Here is a 17,486-nt window from a genome sequence, read left to right as displayed (position 1 = left end):
CCCAGCATTATGCAATCATGAGCTCCCTTTAGCTTCCTGGAATCGTTCAGGGAGAGTGACTTAATAGGAAAATCACTCTCCCTGAACAATTCCAGAACACTAGAGGGAGCTCACGATTGCATAACGCAGGGGAAACGTTTCAGGGTTACACACACACACTTGCCTAATGTTTCCCTGGAGATTCACTCATGGTGAGTTTGTGTGTGATAATCTTCTGTATGAAAGTCAGTGGGCAAAGTTGGCTTCCATAATTCTGCTATCATTTATGTACATGCACTGTATATATATTTAATCATGAAAGAATAGTGACAATGATATCTCTGAGTCAGAATATATAAGTCTTTTTATAAACATTTAACATAGGAATAACATCCATTTTAGAGACACTGGATGTTTCACCATAACAAAGACACAGTTCTAAAATGTTCAAATTAAAACTATAAATCAGCCTCTAGGGAAACTGCATATTGATAGGATGGTCTGGACATATATATATATATATATATATATATATATATCAGTTTGATCAAACATGAATTACCGCAAAGAACATCTTCATCAGATCCATCTGGACAATCTCTTATCCCATTGCAGAGCTTTTCAGGTTGTAGACAGATGGAAGTATCATTTGCGCAAGGGTATTTTGGAGGACCACATATATATCCATCACAATTATCCTCATCAGATTGATCTTCACAATCAATGTCCCCATCACACAGCCAGGCTTTACTAACACATCTCCCTTGAATAAAAGAGAACACACAATATAAGATCTCAAGCAAAATCAAGGATACACTCCAAAAATGCCATCTTTCATTCTTTTGTTGATGACACTTTATAAGAGAACAACATATATTTGAAAGAACTACTCATAATAAAGTTGACAAGCAACATCACTTTTTTTTAAAGTTCTGTGGAACAGAAGTGCATAGATGTAATAAAATATTTTAACAGTGGAATACATGTAAACTATATATTTGTACAGTGTTAAAAATGCAAAGTTTGTTCCTCTTCTACTTCAGTCTTCCATATTTACTTCAGTTCTAAACAAGAATAAACAGAATGTATAAAGATAAACACTTTAGTTTTTGCTAGGAGAGCCATCAGCTCCATACAAGAAAATATATATGAGAATTTATGGGGAAAAATAAGTTTACATAGTGACTAGCAGCCATATGTGATGAAACTTTTTAAAAACGTTTAAAAAAGCAAATATAATTCTGGAAAAAAAGAATAGCTAAAGATAAAGATTTCTTACAACTTTCAGGCCAAAACTGGGTTGCATTTCTGAAGAGTAAAGATTAATCAAATTTAAACCAATTTAAATTTTTTAAAGAAAGCAATGAATAATTATTCAATTACTTAGGTCCAAGGTGGCTGGTATGAAAGGGAAAATGTTTCTGTACATGCAGAAGAGGTGAATCGTGATCTCTGTTCACTCTCTCAAACATGGAATTTTAGGTTAGAAAAATTATTTAGACAATTTGGGTCCAAAATACACTGCAGAAATAATGCAGTTTGAGATCACTTTAACTGGTCAGTGCTAGGCAAACCCAGGAATTGTGGTTTATTGTGATCTCAGCTCTCTCTGACAGATAAGGCTAAATGTCTCACAAAACTACAGTTCCCAGAATTCCCTAGCACCGAGCCAGTGCAGTTAAAGTGGTCCCAAACTGGATTGTTTCTGCAGTGTATTTTTGACCATCAAGTGATAGAAACTTGGAAATCAATTCCTTATTAACAAAAATGTGGAATTGATTCATTTAATTACTTAAGCTATTATTAATTAACTCATCATTTATACAATTTCTAGGGCAAACCCATGAGATATACAGATTGGCATAGATGCTGCCACTATTTAACTTTGTTAATGCCACCTTCAAAAGTGTTGTTTCTCATTTTTAAAATGGCTTCTCCTAACTACAAAGCCCATAATACAATTGTTGCCTGGAGGTAATGGGAGCCAAAGCACATGGCTGGTAAAGAGAGGCCAGAGGCCACTCCGGCTGCAATCAGGCTGGGACTGTGGCGGCCACATTGCCTGCTCTGGAAGCCAGCTGCTGCCACAGTCCCAAATCCATCCCTTTTTGCTCTGCTCTTTTGGACTGGAGCACAGCATCAAAGCAGCTAGTGGACAATTTGGGCGCATGCATCATTTGAACTCCACGCTCCCAAAGCAGCCAGAAGCTGCCTTATTTGGCCTGTACTTTTTGAGGCTTTCAACACATCTGGCAACTGCTGAATTGGGATAAGGTACTGGATCATAGAATCTGAAAGAGACAATAAGGGCCATTCAGTCCAACCCCCTACCATGTAGAAACACACAGTCAAAGCACCCGACATATGGCCATCCAGCCTCTGTTTAAAGACCTCCAAAGATACATATTCCACCATTCTCTGAGGGATCTCATCTTACAACCTGTTCAGTTAGGTTTTGCAACTGATCTGCATCCGTCTTTTCTTCTTTCTACTCCCTCCCACCCTTGCCAACAGCATTTGCTTGCTAGTGCCAGTGTTCACAGTTTATCCTTTGTATGCAATGCACTGTTATTCCCAAATAAAGTCAGAGATACTAGTTTTTTGTGTGTGGAAGTCAGGAGTCTGCTGCATGGAGGCTAACTCTGGAACAGTCATACTGGTATTTCCCACTAGTCCTCCTCTATTTTGGTCTCTCAGAGAACCTCTCTTTCCTTTTTATATATTTTCCTAGCTCCAGAATTCCAACAATACCCCAATGTGCTTTCCCCCAAATGCTATGCACAAAGGTCTACATCATTCATCATCCAGCAGTGGGATGTTTCTGAAAGTTCATAACTCTGAACATGTGAAGAATGAGGAGAATACAAATAGAGAGAATAAACTACAGCAGGGTTAGCAAGGAAAGTGCATGGCTTTACTCACATGTCACAATAGTACAGTAGCTATGAACTGATGATGTTGATGCTGTTATAAAATAACATTCATGTGCAACTAAATATTATTGGTCCAGATTTTTTTAAAAAAATTCTTAGGACACCAATAATGATATATTTCTTTTACAATTAATTATTTTTTATATTTAAAACTGAAATATGTAAAGTAAACTTGAAGTCGCTACAATTTATAAAATAGCAGGTAAATATCTGTTCACATATATTAGCATATCTCATTAAGATATCTAGAGTCATGGCTATTGTTGATGGGTAGGTCTTTGTAAATCAAAGATCCTGAAGGCTTTTTAAGGCAGGAAATGCTACTTTAAAATTAGGTACTTAGATAAACTAATAAATTGATCATGTTAACTATCAGCACATTGTATAGATTTTGGTGCACTAACTTTTCTGGCTGAATTTGAAAGGATATATGTCAAAAATAATGCCATACCACATGTAAATAGGTATAACAGCTTTTAAAATTCCATTTGAACAAGCTTAATTGTTGCTCATAGGCATGCTTAGAAATACAATTAATGTCACTCTGTTTTTACAAATGACCAAAAGGCATGTGATTTCCATACTCTTTTCTTATTTACAGCTGACAGCTGCTTCTTTTTCCTTCATTCCAAGTACATAATTAGGAGCTGTTGAAACAGAGTTGGAGGAAAGATTACTATTAATCTATTAAAGACTGTCAGCACTGTAAATACAGCTTCATAGTATTATGGGATACTCTTTTTCTATGGAACTCAGAGTGAACTGAACACTTTCCAATGTAATTGTTAAAGCTATTAATTATTTTATTCTCAACATTTGATTTGTATTCAATTAAATGCAGCTGAAGTCCTGAAATCACTGAGGGAAGATACAATAGCAAGCTTTTGGGAGAGATGAAGGGGAAAGATCTGATCAACTCAGAAGGCTAAGCCCAATGTGATGCTAGCACATGTCAGATAACTTCCATCTCCCCTGAAGTGGCAGAAGCAGGTAGGGTAGTCTTATCTCCATAGAAAAGATGGACTTAATAAGGAGAAAATCCAATTAGTATGGACAGGTTGCATATCCGTAAATGTAGTTCTTTGAGTGGTCATCTGTGAACTCACATATGTGGGTTATCTGCACCTGTGCAGTGTATTATTCAGAACTTTCTAGGACTATTACACAAGCTTTTTAGTGTTAACCCACCCTTAGCTTTACAGCTTGATTCCCACCCAAACTCTCAGTTTCACTGAGTAGCATCATCCAAATTGCTAAAGAAGGGGAGGATACAAAGAGCAGGGATGTAGCTAGAATTTTAGGAAGGGGGGGTCCAGACTAAGTGCCACCATTATAATGGGGCTTGGGTGCGGCGGCACAGCAGCACACACCATTCATTTTTCTAATGGAAGGGGGGGTCCAGACCCCAAGAACCCCCCCCCCCGGCTACGTCCCTGCAAAGAGGGAAGGATGGGTAGGATTGTGTGAGTTCTTTAGAACACTATTGAACATTCAAAATGAGGCTCTGTGCAGGAGGAGGATAACCCAGTTGTGTGAGTCACAGGAGCCCAAAATAGAGGGGCTAAAAGAAGTGGCTTTTTAGTAATACTTGCATCTTCTTGGTTTTGGTCATGAGTGTTTTTGATGTTAAAAACATAGGAACTCTTATTGAATTGGTAGCAGCCCATAGATGAAAAGCCCTCCACTTGTTGGTGCCAATAATGGTTTCATTCCAGCACCGAGTTAGTGATTTGACTTAGGTTATTCCTATTGTATTCAGAGGGGATGATTATTTTAACTTTTTCAATTATTTCACTTCTAAACAGTTTGATTCTCTAAAATGTTTTAGACTGTCAGAATTATTCCTAGTGTTTTAAATTCTAAGTGGCTTAAACGGATTTTATTGTAATCTGATCCATATATATAAATGTTAGGACACAATATGAGCCAAGAATAAATAAACTACACAAATAAAAGACAATTGATGTTCTCTAGGCAACAGTCAGTTTAGATACAACATATACTTTTTTTACAGATACTTAAAAATATTCCTGAGTATATATTTGAATAGATATTAATGCATCCCTAGATTTACCAGTTCCATTTTAGTTAACCAAGTTGTAAAGCAACCTTCAGAATGGGGAGAAGAAGCCCCTGAAATTAATAGTATGAAGGAAAACAATTAACCCCCTTTCCTACCTACCACTCCTCGGCTCCTGATCACACCCTCCCAAGAAACATTGCTACAACTCAAGAAGCAATATACGGTTTTAAATCTCTAGGGTTAAAGGGAAGGGGATTATGAGGATTGTTTGGTACCTGTGGTCTTGCAGGAAAATTTAGTCTTATCATCACAAGGGCGTATAGTTCCATTACAGTACTTTTCATCACTGCCATCTTCGCAGTCCTTTTCTCCATCACAATGCCAGAGTTCAGGAATACAATTTCCATCTGGATGGCACTGAAATTCATGCCCACCACATCTGCCAAGAGAGGCTATTTCTAATGAAAATAATTTTAAAAAAGAGATTGTTATGATTGAGGGAGTTTCTCATGACTTCTTTGCTTAGACTAAATACCTCATAAATCTAAAAATCCCAAAATTCCACTGAGCCATGGTGGTTAAAGCAGTTTCAATCCTCATTAATTCTGCAGTGTTGATGCAATCTAAGATTCTGAACAGACAGGCCAAAATAAAGCTTTTTTGGGTCACTTTGGAGGTATGCTGTTTAAATGCTGCATCGCCCTAAGAGGCTGGAAGCTGGGCCAAAGCCACGCAGCTTTGACACAAGTTCTGGACTCTTAAAACGTGTCAGCTTTATTTTGGCCTATCTGTTCAGGCCCTACATCTCCTGTTGATGCTCCTGAGCTTACTTTAACAAGCAACTGCGATCACCATTTCATAAGCAGCAACAAGCACTGTTTCTCAGAGATGACATGAGTAGTTAGGCACTGAACTTAGAGCATCAGCCTGTCTTCCAGCTGCATGCATCTCCTTCCTTTGACATATGCTTATTAGAATGATTAAAACAGATAGAATACACACACACACACACACACACACACACATCCAGTTAGACAATCAGAAGTATGCACAATGAAACAGAAACAAGATAAGAAAGCTAAGTAGCCTATTCCAAACAAGTCCAAACTACAAAATACTTCACCCACCAGGAGCTCCCAAGGAAATGCATAACAAATAAAAGCTTTTAAATATACTCTTTAAAAACCTTTCAAAATTGTCTAAAATCCTTAAATGTAATTTTAAAACAAACAATGAAAACAGAACAGTTCCAAACATTAAATGACATTAGGAACAATATTGTTTTAACTGCCCATTGAGAGCTCAAAACAGATGGAGCCTTCAAGGGCAGCTCAGGTTGTTTTACAAAAAAAAAAGAAGAAAGAAAAGAAAGAAAAATCCCTGTGTCATAAATTTACCTTTTGCCAGGTTTGCTAGTGTAATTGCTCTCAGCTCTCTCTGAAGTCTCATGCTACTAATCTATGATGTTACTCTGAGGCAATTTAAAGCAATCCTCACTAAAAGCCATCCCAACATTGAGTTGCAATGAAAGGATGAATCTGTGCTTCAGGGCTTCTCAGTGTAGTAGAGTCTTCAAGTGCTACATACATCATATTTGAGAGTACAGCATGTAAGGATTTAGAATATCTCTTAAAATTTGAAAATACACTCATTCCTAAAATATTCCCTTAAATTGTAATGGAACTGACTGGATTCCATAGCATTACGGTTTTCTGGAAACCAAAGTAATATTGCAAACATATAATGGCTAAAAAATCCTAGAAAAGAATCAGTGTGTGCTTTATAGACTATAGCAAAATGTTTGACTGTGGCGGGTTACAAACTGCAAAAAAATACGTATGGAATACATATTAGGGTTAGGAAGGGGTGGTGCTTCCGCACCCCCCTAACCCTAGTACGTATTCCATACATAAAACAACGCGGCGCCCCTTCCACATGGGGGCCGCCATGTTTACGTATCGGACGCTGTGCATCCGCACGTGTCGCGGCGTCTATGACGTCGCGAGTCCACCCCTGGCGCCTCGCGACATCATAGAGGCGCCGCTTAAAGAAGCTCCATTTTGGAGCTTCTTTTTTGCTCCGCAAGGGAGCCGCGCGGTGTGGCTGCGGCGGCTCCCTTACGGAGAAAACGGCGGCGGCGGCGGCAGACCGCCTCAAAGCGGCAGTCTATAACCCGCCTGTATAGATCACAAACAGCTATGTCTGGCTCTCAAGGACATGGGAGTGCCACCACATCTGATAGTCCTGACGAGAAATATTTACTTAGGGCAAGAGGTATGGTTAGAACAGAATATGGCGAAACAGAGTGGTTCCCAACTGGCAAAGGGGTCAGGTAAGGATGCATCCTATCACCCTATCATTCAACCTGTATGCAGAAAGTATCATATGAAGAGCATATTTAGACTCAGAAGAAGAAAGAGTGAAGATAGGAGAAAAGGAATATATATATTTAAAAAACCCCTAAGATATGCAGATGACCATACTACTATAGGATTTCCCCCCACAGGCTTGGAAAAATTACTAAGAAAGATCAAAGAAGAAAGTGCAAAGGCAAGTGTAATGCTGAACATAAAGAAAACATAAAATAATGACCTTGGAGTTTGCTATGAAGAATGTGCCCACCATTTTGCTGATAAAATCACTTGGATTCACTCTGACTTAGATGCTAGAGTTGATACAGTGTCAGTGGATCTAACCTTGGCTCCTGCTTGTCCAGTATATATGGATACTCAATTTGTGCAGCCTGATGATGTGGACAAGATCCTTGAAGAGGTGAGCCACTACATGTATACTACGCCCTTGCCCTTCCTGGCTTATTAAACAGACAAAAGAAGACTGGTGGAGTGAGGAAGGGAAGTGATTAATGCCTCTTTACAGCAAGGAAGGGTCCCAACACCTGAAAGAAGCTGTGGTAAGACCACCTTTGAAAAAACCTTCCCTGGATCCTACTGCACTAGATAACTACAGGCCAAATCTCCAATCTTCCATTTTTTGGACAAGGTGCTAGAGCATGTGGTGGCTTCTCAACTCCAGGCATTCTTGGCGTTGAGAAGCCACCACACACTCTAGATCTATGTCAGTCTGGTTTTATAACTGGTTATGGTACAAACAGCTTTGGTTGCCTTGGTGGATGACCTACACAGAGAACTGGACAGGGGGAGTTTTTCCCTGTTGGTTTTGCTGGACCTCTCAGCAGCTCTCGATACCATCGACCATGTTATCCTTCTAAATCGCCTCTATGGTATGGGTCTTGGAGGCACTGTTCTACAGTGGCTCTGTACGTTCCTGTAGGGGCGCTCTCAGAAGGTGGTGCTGGGGGATTCCTGTTCAACCCTTTGGCCATTGGCCTGTGGGGCTGTCTTTGAAAAGTGCTCAGAAACATCAGCTGGTCCAAAGAGCTGCAGCCAGGCTGTTAACTGGAGCTGGCTACAGGGAGCATATAACTCCCTTGTTGTAACAGCTCCATTGGCTGCCAGTCCATTTCCAGGCTCAATTCAAAGTGCTGGTTTTGGCCTATAAAGCCCTATATGGCTTGGGTCCAGTCTATTTGAAGGACTGTGTCTCCCTGCACGAGCCCCCCAGAGCACTGAGATCATTGGGAGAGGCCCTGTCTCTGTCCCACCACCCTCTTAGGTGCATTTGATGGGAACAAGAGAGAGGGCCTTCTCAATGGTTGCTCACAAGCTTTGGAACTCCCTCCCTAGGGAGGTCAGGATGGCTCCATCCCTGCTGTCCTTCCAACGGCAGGTAAAGACATTTTTATGCCGCCAGGCCTCCACATGTCACGAATGCTTAGTTTTTGCTTTTGTTTTAAAGAGTTTTAAATTTTAATAATGTAATGTTTTTAATTGTTTGAATTGCTTAATTCTTTTTAAAACTTTGTTAGCTGCCTTGTACTAGAGGAAGGGGATATAAATAAACAAAACAACAACAACAACAACAACAACATAGACAATGAGGAAATGGTAGTTAAATATTTCCCATACCTTGGATCAAACATTGTTCAGAATGGAAACTGCAGTCAAGAAATCAGAAGAAGACTAGGCATGTGAAATGGGCAGCTATGAAAGAACTAGGTGAGATCTAACAGAATATACAGCTGAGCACTAAAATCAGAATTGTCCAGAGTGCCATATTCCCCATCACCACGTACAGATATGAGAGCTGGACAGTGAAGAAAGCCAATACAAAGAAAATCAACTGAGATGTGGTTCTGGAGAAGACTGCTGAGAATACTGTGGACAGCCAAAAAGAGAAACAAATGGGTCCTAGAACATATCAAACCTGAAGTCTCTGTGAAAGGCAAGATTATCAAATTGAGGCAGTCAAACTTTGGACCCATCATGAGAAGGCATGAATTATTAGAAAAGTAAATAATGCTCGGAAAGATAGAGGGCAAAAGGAAGAGAGGAAGGTTGCACGCTAGAACTCAATCAGGGAGGACATGCACTTGAGTTTGCAGGAACTAAGCAGAGCTGTGTAGGACAAGGGTCTTGAAGATATCTCATCCACAGGGTTTCCATGAGTCAGGATTAACTTGAGAGCAGTCAAGAACAACAACAAAAGTCAGTTGTACATAGGTTGTTGTTTTTTCTGAACATCAAGCACTAATATGCAAATGGCCAGCTCATGTAACCATCAATTTATGTAGGAAGCTAAAATGGTGAAAACTGGTACAGAATTGTACTTGGATGCGGCAGTCAACCACATTTCCCTGCCTATTTGATATTAACCATGACTTTATTCTTAATTCAGACAACAATCTCCAGCATGAGCCAACAATTTTGTTTCTTAAATTATGCAAGACGTCAGTGGCACTAAGACTTTTGTTCTATTTCAGCAATATCTGGTGCTAATGTAGATTGTCTATGCTTACAAAAGTCTTAATTTTATATGGCAACATTGTGGAAGCAGCCCACACAAGTGAATTACTAAAAGCAAGAATAGCAAGTGCCAAAGAAGTTTATCACATGGGTTTTTATCTCATCCTTTTCCCGACAGGATAAATATGTGTTTAATTTTAAAGATGGGTCTTATAGCATTCACCTGCCTGCAGCCCATCTGCAGCCTGTCTGCAACCCAGGCTTATCCCACAGTTTTTCAATCACAGGAAAATCCTGTCCTCGAAAAGCTGAGGGATAAGATAGGGCTGCAGTTGGGCTGCAGACAGGTGAATACAGTAAGACCTGTCTTTAAAGTTAAATGTGCATTTATTTCACTGGGAAAAGGACAGGATAAAAGTTTGGCTACCAGTCCTGAAAAATACCAAAATCAAGACTCATCAAGTGCAAAGAAAAACCACCCAGCGAGGGGCATTTCCCAGCAGACAATGGATCACTAATTAAATAGATACCCTAAGGCCTAGCCATTCAACAACAGATTAACACAAAGATTAACATGTAAATCACTTCCTCTCAACCAAGGGCCACATATCTCCATGCCAGCATTCTCTGAAGATGCCAGCGACAGATACTGGCAAAATGTTAAGAATAAACTCTTCCACAACACGGCCACATAGCCTGAAAAACCCACAAAAAACTATGGATGCTGGCCATGAAAGCCTTCAATTTCTCTTTGATTAGTTAACTGTTGCCTGCAGCCCTCCATGTGTTTTATCTTTTTAAAAATACGTAATGTAATTCCCTTTTTAAAAGTTGTAAACATGGGATGATTTGAGTGCCTCAGCTAGAGATGGAAAGAAGGAATATGTTTAGAATGTGCTAATGAAATTAATTAAAGCTAATTCAATTAGCTAATTAAAAATAGATCCAATCACTCTGTAGATTTTATTCAGACTGAGCCTATTCAAATTATTTTTAATATAATACAACTCTTTCCATAAGTGGATAACTAATAATGCAGTGAAGATTGTGTTGTTTGCATACACAGGATTAATGAAGTTTTATAAAGATGTGCAAACCAGATTTTTATGGCTGGTACTGAAAATTATATTTCCAAAGACTGTTTAGCCTCAAGCTAGACTATACCCTGTGGGTAAACACATATGTCTATTAATAATTTACATTGTTTTTAATGTTTAAATATTTATTCTTTAGTGTTAAAAGCATCATGATCAGGAAAAGCTACTAGGCTGAAGCTAAATGTGGTGGGTTTTGTTTTTTTTTAAATTAAGACTTTAACCCTACAATATGTCACTTCACAAAGCGAACCTGAAGTATTCTTGCACTAAAAATATAATGTGGGAAATAGGGATAGAAAGAATTTTTTTAAAAAATGAAAAATTATGAAATAACATTTTTCTTAAGGATGAGGAAACTGTGATGAGGAGAATCCTCGACTAACAGGTATCTGCAGTTTGGGACATATTTGTGAAAAAAAGGCTTGTTTTGTTGGACAGAAAACAGTATCTTTTTTGAAAAAAATAATACTGTAGGAAAAGGCATTTCGTGTGTAGAAAATGCTTTTGTATGCACACACACGCACACGCGCAGATTCAGACATACACACGAACACATTTGTGATTTTTGTTCAGAATATGACTCCAATATTATATGTGCCAAAAATAGCATCTTTTGCTCAAAAATATTTGTGTGCATAAATATTATACTCAGCATAGAACATAATGTTTCCTGTGCAGAAAATCCTACTTTATTTGGAAACACTCAAACATGCATGTGCAAGCATGCACGTTATTTATTTATTTTGCAAAAAACTACTGAACAATAAATACTCTTTAAAAACTGCAGTATTTTTCTCAGAGCAGATGTTAATATTATGCATTGCTTTATTTATTGCTTTATGCAAGAACAAAATTAGTGAAAGGTGATATTTCTAAAGAGAAATAGTTCTAGACTGATTTTGGTGGGGATACGCTCATCCTCATCATCTGCCCCAGGCCCCAGCATTTGTGGGAAACAAAACCAGAACTGACAACGTCATTTCTAGTTTTGATTTGTTTTGTTTTGGGGTGTGTGTGATTTTTTGGGGGGTGGTGGTGGTGGGAGGGAGTTTCTACCAGTCCAAAATCACCACTCCTGGAGGGCCCTAGCAACAAAAGGTATTTGGTGAAGTTGGGGAGAATCTGGCATGTGGTCTGCTGATTTCTAAAAGGGTCTTGGGAGCCTACAAGCTCAGTTTTCTTCTACAGGCAGTTGTACAGCATACTATTTTTTTACTGAAGTTAGTGGATTTGGCTATTAGATTGTAATTGTTTGATTTTCAATTTATGGCAACCCTAAGGCGAAATGTTCACAGGATTTTCTTGGCAAGATTTGTTTAGCAGGGATTTCCCTCTTCCTCTGAGGCTGAGAGAATGTGACTTGCCTAAGGTCACCCAGTGAGTTTCCATGGCCAAGTGGTGGTTTGAACCCTGGTCTCCAGAATCATGGTCCAATGCTCAAACTCCTACACCATGCTGGCTCTGATCACTGGGTACTGTTAGCTATATAACTTAGCCTGCAATGTAATTGAAGTTGCTTTCAGCTGTATTAGTGCTATGATGTATTAATACACTTGTACTGCATTGCAAGGGATATACTGCATGAAACTGCATAATGATATTTCAATAAACCTATTGTTTTCATTTCCATATGTATGAAAATGTGAAAGCCTTTTCAGGTAAAGTGTTTCAATACTCATAGAGTGTTCTTTTATGATATCAAACTTTGTGTAAATCATTTGGATAGTTCTGCTGCCAATGTATATATCATATTTTTATACAATGCAATAAAAATTATTTCAAAAACATAAACTGCTAGCCCTGTTGCCATAGTTTAAACTGAATTTGAGAGGACAACACACAATTAAAAGTTAATTAGCAAGAGTTTAAAAGTTTTCAGTAGCAACAATGTAGGGCAGAGATCAATATATCAGTATAAGTGTGTAAGCTGTAGAATTCAAAGACATAGCTTTGCTATTCTGGAAAATCAGTATGCAAAGGAATCCTGTAGCACTACTGAGACTAAATGAAAGTAAGTAGCTGGTATCATGAGTTCCTACATTACAATTTTTTTCTACAAAATGCATCAGGATGAGAGAAAACTATGAGGCTGGGGCTAAATTTGGGGGTTAAAACTTTTAACCCTACAGTATGTTCCTTCCCAAAGGAAACATGAATTTTTCCTTCATTAAAAATAGAGGACACTATTGACATGGAGGGAACTAGGTTCAGCATTACTGTCTTTTGTCAAAAAGACCACTAAGCTGATAATGCATCACAACAGGTATTAACATATAGTTTATGCTTTTGGACATGGTAAATTGTGAATGGCATACCATGTGCACTGTGTTGTGTATGAGATGCAGAGACTGGACAACACAAGATCTCTTCAGAAAAGAATCTGGTTATGTTATCACTTCACTGGACACAGGTCACAAAATCACGTGCTACATTACTTTTTTTGCCTGTAAGGCATTTTAAAGCTACCCCAGAATATAAAGTTATCTGGGCATCTTACAGTAAATATACTGTTTAAATAAATAATAAAAGATAAAGCCATAAAATCATAGGCAATCTAACATACAACAACAAAGCAAGACCCTGAGGGAATTCACCAGGCAGGTCCAGCTCCATCAGGACTAGCCTGAAGGAAGGAGACTCCGCCTTCCATAACTGCCATCCGCCGGCTTGAGAGGGAATTCACCAGGCAGGTCCAGATCCATCAGGGCCAGCCTGAAGGAAGGAGACTCCGCCTTCCACAACTGCCATCTGCCGGCCTGAGAGGGAATTCACCAGGCAGGTCCAACTCCATCAGGGCCAGCCTGAAGGAAGGAGACTCCGCCCTCCATAACTGCCATCTGCCGGCCTGAGAGGGAATTCACCAGGCAGGTCCAGATCCATCAGGGCCAGCTTGAAGGAAGGAGACTCTGCCCTCCATAGCTGCCATCCGCTGGCCTGAGAGGGAGTTCACCAGGCAGGTCCAGCTCCATCAGGGCTAGCCTGGAAGAAGGAAGAGCCCTCCCTCCAATCCATCTGCCTTGGTCCAGGCCTCAGAGAAGAACCACTGGACCTCATCCCCTTTCCCTCCACCATTCCCTTCTCCTTTTTTTTCGTGTCTTTTAGATTGCAAGCCTGAGGGCAGGGAACTGTCTGATTAAAAATAATAATTCTAAGCCACTCTGAGAGCCATTAGGGCTGAAGGGTGGGGTATAAATACCTAAATAAATAAATAAATAAATACCCACAGCATTCAACACAATGGTGGGGAAATGAATTGTATCAATTATCACCTGCATGGAAGATATGAATTATGAGCAGAAAGATGATCTAGTGGAGTACCTCTTGGCAATATAAATTCTAGCTAGGCTCACCAATCTGGATCATGGAGGGTTAAAAATGGCTAATTAAATCTTTAAAGCAGTATGTTATTTGGCCTTAGGCAACATACACACTCCTGTGGCAATCTGCCCAAAGGTGGAGAGGGAGATATTGAATACCAACCTTCCTTCGTGCAATTTGGTTGGCTTTCGTCACTGAAATCTCCACAGTCATTGTCACCGTCACAGACCCAGTGATTTGGAGTACATCTGCCATTGGAGCATCTGAACTGATTGTCAGGGCATGAATAGACACAATCCAGTTCATCACTGTCGTCACCACAGTCATCATCTGTAAACGTGTACACATATTTGTATGCATGCTTCAAATTTTCTTATGAGCTACCAGCAAAATGTAGAATTCAAGATGGATTTAATCTAAACAACAGTTTAATGTAATACTGGCTGAAAAGATATTTCTCCCTCCTTTTGAGAAATAAGTTAATGCACATTCACCAAAGGAAATGTTATATATATATATATATATATATATATATATATAGGCACACAATAGTCTTACATTTGAATGCGATGTATGATATATATATATATATATATATATATATATATCACAAATATACACTTGATTCACAGCATATTTCTTAATCAGTAATTAAGAGTGTAGCAGTATGCTTATATCTCTCACGTTGCATGTGTTTTGCTTTTCTTCAACATGAACAGGATTTCTATTCAATAAAGTGTGTGCATCAAGCAATTCAAGACAAGAAGCTTGAACTATTTGTCTCTGTGAAAATTGCCACAGTAATGATCTGTCTGTCCCTTTCCAAGGTGTCTCTGTTCTCCAAAAAGAGAATGATTAGTCCTTTAGAATGCAAAGAGGAGAGTTCTGATAATACCACAGTTTTATTTAATTAAACATGATGTTCCAGTAACTACTCAAATAATTGGATGCCATGTTTAAGCTTCATGACTGCTCATGTCCTAGGAACAAATCTGCTCTTGGTATGACAGCATTTATGCTAAAAGCCAATTAAGTTGTTTTACACAATACTTCATGAATTGTGAATGTAAATCTTAGGGTCAAAATTTGATTGGCTTTATCATTAATATACAGGCCAGTTTCTCAGTGTATATATATTATAGATGTGTCAAACTGAGAAGGCTCATTTTTCAGTTGCTTCATGAAATTTGGTATGTAGTATTTTGATCTCTCTCTCTCTCTCTCTTTCTGAAAGGAGAGATTCTTTTCAGAGGAAGCCATTTTTTCTGTACAATGTCATTGAAAATCACACTTTATCAAATATCTATGTACCCAGTCCTTCTTTAAAGTGAAAAGAAGACAACAAAAACAGTCACCTTATCAAAAAGTACCATAAGTCTCCTCCCATCGACCCCCTCAATTAAAGAGTTGCAAAATTCCCAGCAAACCTACAGGGCTACATAAATTCTCCATCTATCTTTGCTAGAAGATGAAAGCCTAGGAAAGCTGGAAGAAGGTTGGCAGTAGCTCTAGTTAAAAAACACTCCTCCTAGTTAAAAGGGCCCCTCTAAAGAAATAGCTGCAATTTTAAAATATCAAATTACTGTCATGCAGCAATCTTTTTTAAAACACAAACTACTAACAGAAATTTAATTTGAGTAAGAATGCATTGCAAATAAGCAAGGCATGTGCCATTCATTCAAAAGCAAATATGAAATATTTCAAAGGTTGACCCAAGCTATCTTTTTATCTATTTATTCAATTTTTGGCTCAGGATGAGGTGGGGTGAGTAGGAAAGTGGAGGTTAGCAGTTCAATTCTATGGCATTCTAAGCAGATGTACTCCCCTGTGAAGGGAGAAACTGAGTAAAGCCTGACTGGAGCAAGCTAATCACAGCTTTGGAATGATGTAAAGGGGACCTATAGGGGAAAAGGGTGACTACTAAAGGCTTGCCTGCAAAAGAGTTAATCAGACCAATCAGAGATAGAAGCTGCTGCCACATTGCAGAATTAATGTAGTTTGATTTAGTTTTAACTGTCACAGCTCCATCCTGTGCAAACCTGGGATTTGTACTTTCTTGTGACACCAGAACTCTGACAGAGAATGCTAAATATCTCACAAAATGACAAATCCCAAAATTTCATAGCACTGAGTCATGGCAGTGGTGTCAGACTGCATTCATTCTGCAGTGCAGATGCAGCAAGGGTGAAGATCAGTTAGAAATATAAGATCTGAATAGAATTGGGGAGGGGGTAGAAATAAGGAAATAATTCAGGGAGTTCGTGTTTAACCTAGTTGTGATAAAATACAGCATTACTGCTTTTATTTTCTCCCACTGTGTCTGACTATTTACATTTAACAACTGAAAGCAAAAATGGCTCATGGTTTACCACACTGTACCCACTGATCCACAAAGTCACTTGTCCAATACAATGGTCAGCCTGAGTACCAGATGCAGGGTGAGATCTTGAGGGTAAAAAGGCAGGGTGAGTGACACAAGCCCACATGCTGGAACTATGAGGCTAGGCTAGATAGGGTTTCACTTTACTTATTCATAAAGAAATGTGCTGAAGAAATGGTGAAATCACTTATTCTTTCTAGTTTTGGGTTGCCTTCTGGTGAAAGAGGGTACAGTTACAATTTCCCTCTTTCCTCTCAACAGCAGTCAACCAGTTCTCAAAACTGCTTCCTGAGGAGCAGGTGACCCTGCCAAATAAGATGAACTATGTTGCAAGAGACTGAGGAGAAAGAGAAATCTGCAAAAATCCAGTTGGAGGACTGGAGATGAATTTTTGGTTCTTACCTGAATCGCAATGCCACTTGCTACTAATGCATCTTCCATTTTGGCACATAAAATGAACTAAAGGGTCACAAGTTGGGAATTCTGTATGGAGAAGACAAAGGCAAAGATGGTACATCAGAATGCAGCTGTACTCATATAAATGCAAAGAAAGAAAGAAAGATACTGTTAGATAAAATTTTATATTGTCTGAAATACTTACAAAAAGTGTGTGTATCTTTTGTATGTGTGTGTAATTTATTATAACACATTTTGTAAGACTAGAGTTCAATTCTCTGCTTGGCCATATAAACTGACTGGGTGACCTTGGGCAAGACATATGCTCTCAGTCTCAGGGGAAAGCAATGGCAAACTTTCTCTGAACAAATCTTGCCAAGAAAACCCCAAGACACGTTCACCTTAAGTTTGCCATAAGTTAAAAATGACTTGAAGTCACAGAGCACATATTCAAATTCATTTTATTGTGTGCTGCCCTAAAATAGTTGTGTAAAGGGCAGAATGTAAATATTTTAATTAATTAATTAGCCTTCCTGT

At 38.8% G+C, this 17,486-nt stretch overlaps 1 protein-coding gene across 1 annotated transcript in view; it reads right to left on the bottom strand.

The window, feature by feature from the left end:
- LOC149313891 (low-density lipoprotein receptor-related protein 1B-like) overlaps positions 1 to 17,486 on the bottom strand; it is a 734,124-nt gene that overhangs the window by 266,243 nt on the left and 450,395 nt on the right. Inside the window, exons 20-23 of the mRNA XM_089523040.1 lie at positions 16,956 to 17,036; positions 14,336 to 14,503; positions 5,211 to 5,393; positions 542 to 742 (exon numbers count right to left, since the gene is read on the bottom strand). Coding sequence (XP_089379166.1) covers positions 542 to 742; positions 5,211 to 5,393; positions 14,336 to 14,503; positions 16,956 to 17,036 — 633 coding nt within the window. The remainder of the gene's footprint in view (positions 1 to 541; positions 743 to 5,210; positions 5,394 to 14,335; positions 14,504 to 16,955; positions 17,037 to 17,486) is intronic.

This window comes from Sceloporus occidentalis, unplaced genomic scaffold, assembly GCF_023333645.1.
Source record: "Sceloporus occidentalis isolate IW3139 unplaced genomic scaffold, rSceOcc1.0.p SCAF_4, whole genome shotgun sequence".
Lineage (NCBI taxonomy): Eukaryota > Metazoa > Chordata > Lepidosauria > Squamata > Phrynosomatidae > Sceloporus > Sceloporus occidentalis.
This window is presented reverse-complemented; position numbering and strand designations above follow the sequence as displayed.